Here is a 6000-nt window from a genome sequence, read left to right on the forward strand (position 1 = left end):
CTCAAACGAACTGTCAAGCATTTTAATATGAAACTCAAACGAACTCTCAAGCATGCTACTATTTTAAGGTTAATTAACCTCTTATGGTACCAATGATGACAATCTCAAGGATTATCCATTACTTATGCGCAAATTTCAATCTTAGTCTTAGTAACTAAGAATTAATTGAATAATTTATTAAATCACGTCGAGGTCACCATGTCTTTTACTTTAAGAAATAATAACAATTGCAAGTAGAACTGCATACAAAAACTATATTGAAAGATAAGAAGATGATAACATACAACTAGGTTATTTGGTATAAAACCATAGCAACATGCTATGGTATGCTCGGCCACCGGAAAGTGCTGCTCTCCAGTGTAGCAAATTAGGAACAATTAATCCTCAGTTGAATGAAGGAACGGAAATGTTCGACGAAGGAAAACTGTAACCCGCGAAAAAAGACAAAAATCAACTTTTGGACGTTGAAATCAATTGGATTTTGGCCGTTCCTCCGACGGCAACGAGAACCATCCGTTTGTCGCCACGGATACTGGTAATGCTAAAAGAAATCGATCGCAAAGAGCTCTCCCGAGAGGGCGAGCTCAATAGGAAGAAAGGGAAGAAGAGAAAAAAGAGGAAGAAGAAAATTAAGAGAAAAAAAGAAGAAGATTAAGAGAATAAATAATGATGATGCGAATGATGTGATGATACAAAGTTCAACCAGCTAGTAAAAAATAGGAAGAAAAAAAATAAAACAGATATTATGAAGCAAAATGTTTTTATTGCTTTTCCTCGTTTTCTCCGGCTTTTTTGTTCCTTTTGTTCTTTTTTTTTGTCTTTCCCTTATACTCTTTTTTCATCATTTAAAGAAACTTCGTTTTATTTTTCTTCCATATCTCCTTCTCCCCCTCCCCTCCGCATCCTCCTTTCCACTAAATTCAAACAAATTAAACGAAGAAGAAGAAAACTTTGACTCCTTTTTTCTTTCAGTTTCTCTCTCCTGCCTTTTTCTCTTCATCCTAAGTTTTTCCTCAGAGGTTTTTTCCCCTCCGTTACAGGTTGCCAAAATTGCCTATATTCGATATGTTTAGCAAGCTGTCCTAATTCGACCATTTTATGCGTTATTTAAAAAGGTTAAAAAGGCGGAAGAATGGTAAATGAGTGGAATGATTGACTGTTGTAACAGTAAAAAAAATAAGTATGCCGTTAAATTAGTCTGCGGACTTGAATGCTTCTTATATGTGCGGGTGGGTTTGAGTAGGTGGCCTGCGCTTTTCAGCCTTTAACGCTAGATTCCTGTACATAAACTACCATTTAAAATAATATTTAATTGTGTACCCAATGTATGAATGCAGAAAATCAATTAAAATGTCTTCAAAAGAGCAATACATTTATTTTGGTAGAAAAGACATTAATTACTCACTTTTTTGTTTTTATATTCATTAAATAAATTAATCCGAGTACCTATACAACTGTACTGTTGTGTCTGAATATGGGTACTGTAGTGAAATAAAAGTAAAACAATACCAATTGATACTTAAAAAATATTGAATATTAGTAAAATTAATTCGTGAATTAAAAGAATGCAAGATTACGTGAGAAGGAATGTAAGAGTATTGTTTCATTTTTAAAATTGATTAAAAATTGTTTTTTTTTTTTCATTTTAAAAGGTCGAGTTATCGGAGCCGTTCATCAGCGATACTTTTCAAGATGACTATAGGGTTGCACTTACCAGTTACGATAAAATAATAAAGTTTTTAAAAAGGCTCGACTCAATCTCCGAGCATTCTGTCAAAGATTCCCTCGATCTGGTGGAGACTGCTTTCAAAGAATATAAGCGAAAATCCTTCATCCTGAAAGATAAAATAGCGGCTAAGCTGATCGAGGTTTGCCAATCATTGGAGGTTGACTCACAAGAATACAGAAGCAAAATTTCTGCTCTTTTGAAGGAGATCAAAGAGAAACTAAAAATTATTCACGACACTTTTGACAAAGAGTTACATGAGGTTCGAGAGCCAGTTAAATCAAATCCGTCAGGTAAGGAAATCCAAAACCGTCATCAGGCAGACTCGAGTATTTTAGACCATAGTCTCTGTCTTTAGAAGCAGAAGAAGTGGGAGGAGAGGAAGAGGAGGAAGAAAGAAAAGGCATGATAAAAAAAGGACGGAAGAAAAAAGAAGAAGAAAATAAGATGTTCGTCTTTGCTCATTTTCTCATTTTTCTAATTTTCTCCCGTACTAGCTGCTGCGGGCGCCCTTCGGGCACCCTCCGCAGCTAGCGATGGTGGTGCAGTAGCTGATTTGGAATCGGAGATTCAATTAGTTGAATCTATTTAATAATGATGATAGTTGAAGGAACGGGGCGGGAGGGATGGCTGAGAGCGTAGAGGGGGGGGGGGGGGGTACTTAGCGACGGGCAAGTAGGCAGTGACCGGACGACCGCTCGAAACAGCTGAACTTTACTCGTTGATAAAAGTAAAAAAAATTGAGAGAATCGAAAAAAAATACAGCCTGCAAATCTACAGATCAGAGGCTTTCATTTAAAACGCAAATCATACAAATCGGTCCGGTGGTTCTCTCAAAGTAACGTCCAAAGATTCGGAACTTTGTGTTTTAATATTTAGGATTGTTTTCTATCATCTTTTTTATCTCCCTCGTCTCTTCCTTCTTCCTCTACTTTTTATCATAGGAAAAGAGAAGAAGGGAAAGAAAAATAAATTGTACTTTTTATTCGATCCTCTTCTTTTTCATCCTCTTCTCCTATCCTCTTTTCCCCTTCCTCTCTTTAATACTTAATGTTTTATCTTCCTCATTCTTCCGTTTGCGCGATCTTTTCTCTCTTCCACTTCTTCCTATATTCCCTTGTCTTTTTTTCTCCCGCTTCGTTTCTCCCTTTTCTTTCTTCTTTTCATTCCCTTTTTTCTCTCCTACTTTCCTTTTTTTCTTTTTCTCCCTTGTCCTTCTTTTCCTCCACGTCTGCTTTTTTCTTTTGTTCTCTTTATACTTATTAAACACCACAAATTTCCTTTTCAGTTTCAACTGGGAGTAAATCCGATAATCTCCTTTCCAAAGTCGATTCAGAACTGACAAATCTCCTCAGCATCTATTGGAAAACTGACATTCTTCCAAGAATCCTTAGATTTCATCGATGTTTGGAGGGGATCAATACCTTGATACTCAAATTGAACCCACCTGACCTGAAAGACATCTACAAGTTGCTGCGATCCTTGCAGGCGGCTAAAAGGAAATACGGTGACGTTCTATGGCATGCAAGACGAGAATTTATCAAAGAAGTGGAGAACAAGATGAAAGTGGTCCCCACTTTGGAGTATTCGAGTACTTTCGACAAGATAAAAACATCGTGGCGAAATAAACTGACGCTGGAGCTGAGCGGATTCTCACGCGAGCTCGAGGGGACAGAGAAGTCACTGGACGAAGTTTACCGACGGCGTAACATCGAGAAACCAGCGTCTGCAACATCGATTAAGGTCAGAAGTCAATCAGTAGTGATAAACCACTAGATATAATACGAATTTACGCATTCGCATACGTTTCTACTTCAATTTTTCACGTAGAACACGATTTGGGCGGCGAAATATACTCAAATTAACTCCAAACTAAGGTATTTAGGTTCACGCTTTACGTTTGTTACGATTAATTTGAATCTCCTACTTGCATGAAAAATTAGAAATGACTTAAATCAAATCGCGCACCATCAGGGGGAGGACCCCAAAATAACCGGAATATTGTTGTAACATGGCAACGGTCGAAAATTACCGGATTCTACCGCTTGACAGTTTACCTATGGGCTAAGAAGAGTCACTAGGGCAAACTCGCAAGTCGTAGCATATTTTGGTTCATCTTGGCAACCCTGCCGTCTCGTGAGTAGTGTCTAGCGAGATCGTCATTTTTTCAAAGCCAAGTGATTTTTACGGGTAACAACCTGCTGACTGTGTCCATTCCTATGAATGAATCTCGGAGGGAACATAATTACCAGTAAAGCAAGTGGGCAAATGTTTTTTCTTCGTTTTAAAGGCTGATTAATCGGTCAAACATCGGGCGGACTCCAAGCGGCTGTCAATAGGTATCAGGATCAATAAATGCGTTTTCCCGCACTTTAGCGGCAATCTAAAATTGCGTCAAAACTAACCCCCCCCCCTTCGACTTCTTGCTACACATTTGATCGTGCGCCGCCGTCAGCGGTACCTTTACGCGTTTGCATATCGAGGCTAATCAAAACAGGCAACTTACAGAAGAAAGATATTAAGTTGTTTGTTTTGATTAGCCTCGATATTCAAATGCGGAGAGGTGCCGCTGACGGCGGCGCACGGTCGTATGTGTGGCAAGAAGTCGAGAGGTAGTTTTGGCGCCATATTAAATTGCCACTAAAGCGCGGTGTTTTACAATTCCGAACTTTAAAAGTCGTTTTTGGAGGGAATAATGGCTCCAAGAAATCTGAAAAAATACTGCGTGATCAGGAGACATTGTACATTCTGAAAATGCAAGAATTAGAAACAGGTTAACGAGTTCATTAAGTATCCTAACGGATGGACGTGGGTCTATTGGCCTTGCTCCCCTCATCTGTCTTCTCCGTTAGCAGAAATTTTTTGTAAATTTTGAGCAACGAAGTTGGCTAGTCCCTATTTTAGAAAAATACAATTTTATGAAAATGTTGATATACCTAGCTGAATGTAGATGCGTTTGGCCATACACTTTGGCCATGAACAAATTGATATGGAATTAAATTAATCTTGATGAAATTAACCATTGATTTTATGGGATCCAAAACCAAGAGTTTATGCGAAAACAATGTTTTAATGTAAATGAATTAAAAAATCAATCCAGGGTAGGCTAGGAGACTGGTTTCAATGTCTCATGTTCGTCGAATTGCATTAGAAGCAGACCTTATTTCATTCTGAGAGAGTAAGGAATAATAGTCTTAATTTCTCCGGCTCAATTTAAAGGTAGAAGCCAGCATGTTCCGGCTGGACAACAAGCGACTCGGGAGAGCCTTCTGCGACGCGTTTTCGGTGTTAATCGTCGAGTACGACTGCAGGCTGGACGATCTGAGCAAACTCATCCTGGATGCAAACAGCACTGAATGGCGATCCAAGTCGGACGCTTTCTGTAAACTCCTCAATGCTTGGTCGGGCCTCTTCTCGTCCATCCTCAAGATCAAAGAAGAACTCATCGGTGAGCTTGGATCAAAACCCTTATTTTTGCTTAATCAGATTCAAACTGATCCGGGCACGAGATTTGCTACGAAATGACGCTGCTACGTGGCCTGTTTCTATAAGAAGCAATAATTATAGCAATGCGCAAGTTTTCAAGAACTGATCCATGATATTTAGCAATATTGATACTGAGTGGCAAAGCTGTAAAGATTCATTAAACATTAATACCGGACACTAGCCCACGACGGACGTCGCTTTTCTGACTGTATGTTAGAGAGAGAGAGATAATGTTATAACACTCTTTTACAAATAGAGTCAATGAGTGACGTCCGTTTTAGTGGCTTCCAATATGAATTTTCGACAAGTTATCTTTAAAGAGCTTGATGCAAAAACGGCTTTTTTCGCCCCCCCCCCCTCTGGAATTTCTTCAGACTTTGACTATTGATTACTCATACTTGAGCGCTTCTTTTCCCAAATTTTCAGACCCCCAAAAAATTTTTGGGGGGAGCTAGGGGGGGCGGAAGTCAAAACCTGTGAAACTTGATATCTCTCGAACGAAGAAAGATATCGAGGTCCGGTTGAGCGACCGGTCGGCGCTCAGTGGGCCTCTAAAATAGCGCTACGGAGCTGTAATTTTAAAAACGTGAATTTTTTTGAAGTATCTGTGATTTCTGAACTCAGCGTTTCTCAAGAGTCCCTAATAATGCATTTTGCTCAGTTTGAACATTCAATCTGATTTAATAACAGTGAAATCCGACTTTTTTGCGCGCGAAAATCGGTCGGCGCGCGTTGAGCGGAAACTTCAACCGATCATAACTCCGGAACCGTATGGTTCCCCAGTCTAC

The 6000-nt window shown here is 39.2% G+C and overlaps 1 protein-coding gene across 1 annotated transcript in view; it reads left to right on the forward strand.

Moving 5' to 3' along the window:
- The window catches only part of LOC109042094 (uncharacterized), a 41746-nt gene extending 36478 nt beyond the window's left edge, over window positions 1-5268 (forward strand). The window contains exons 7-9 of the mRNA XM_072304824.1: window positions 1653-1908; window positions 3015-3469; window positions 4946-5268. Of these exons, the coding sequence (XP_072160925.1) occupies window positions 1653-1908; window positions 3015-3469; window positions 4946-5251 (1017 nt within the window). The 3' untranslated portion in view covers window positions 5252-5268. The remainder of the gene's footprint in view (window positions 1-1652; window positions 1909-3014; window positions 3470-4945) is intronic.
- Window positions 5269-6000: the final 732 nt, after the last annotated feature.

Source organism: Bemisia tabaci, chromosome 10 (genome assembly GCF_918797505.1).
Source record: "Bemisia tabaci chromosome 10, PGI_BMITA_v3".
In the NCBI taxonomy this organism is placed as follows: Eukaryota; Metazoa; Arthropoda; class Insecta; order Hemiptera; family Aleyrodidae; genus Bemisia; species Bemisia tabaci.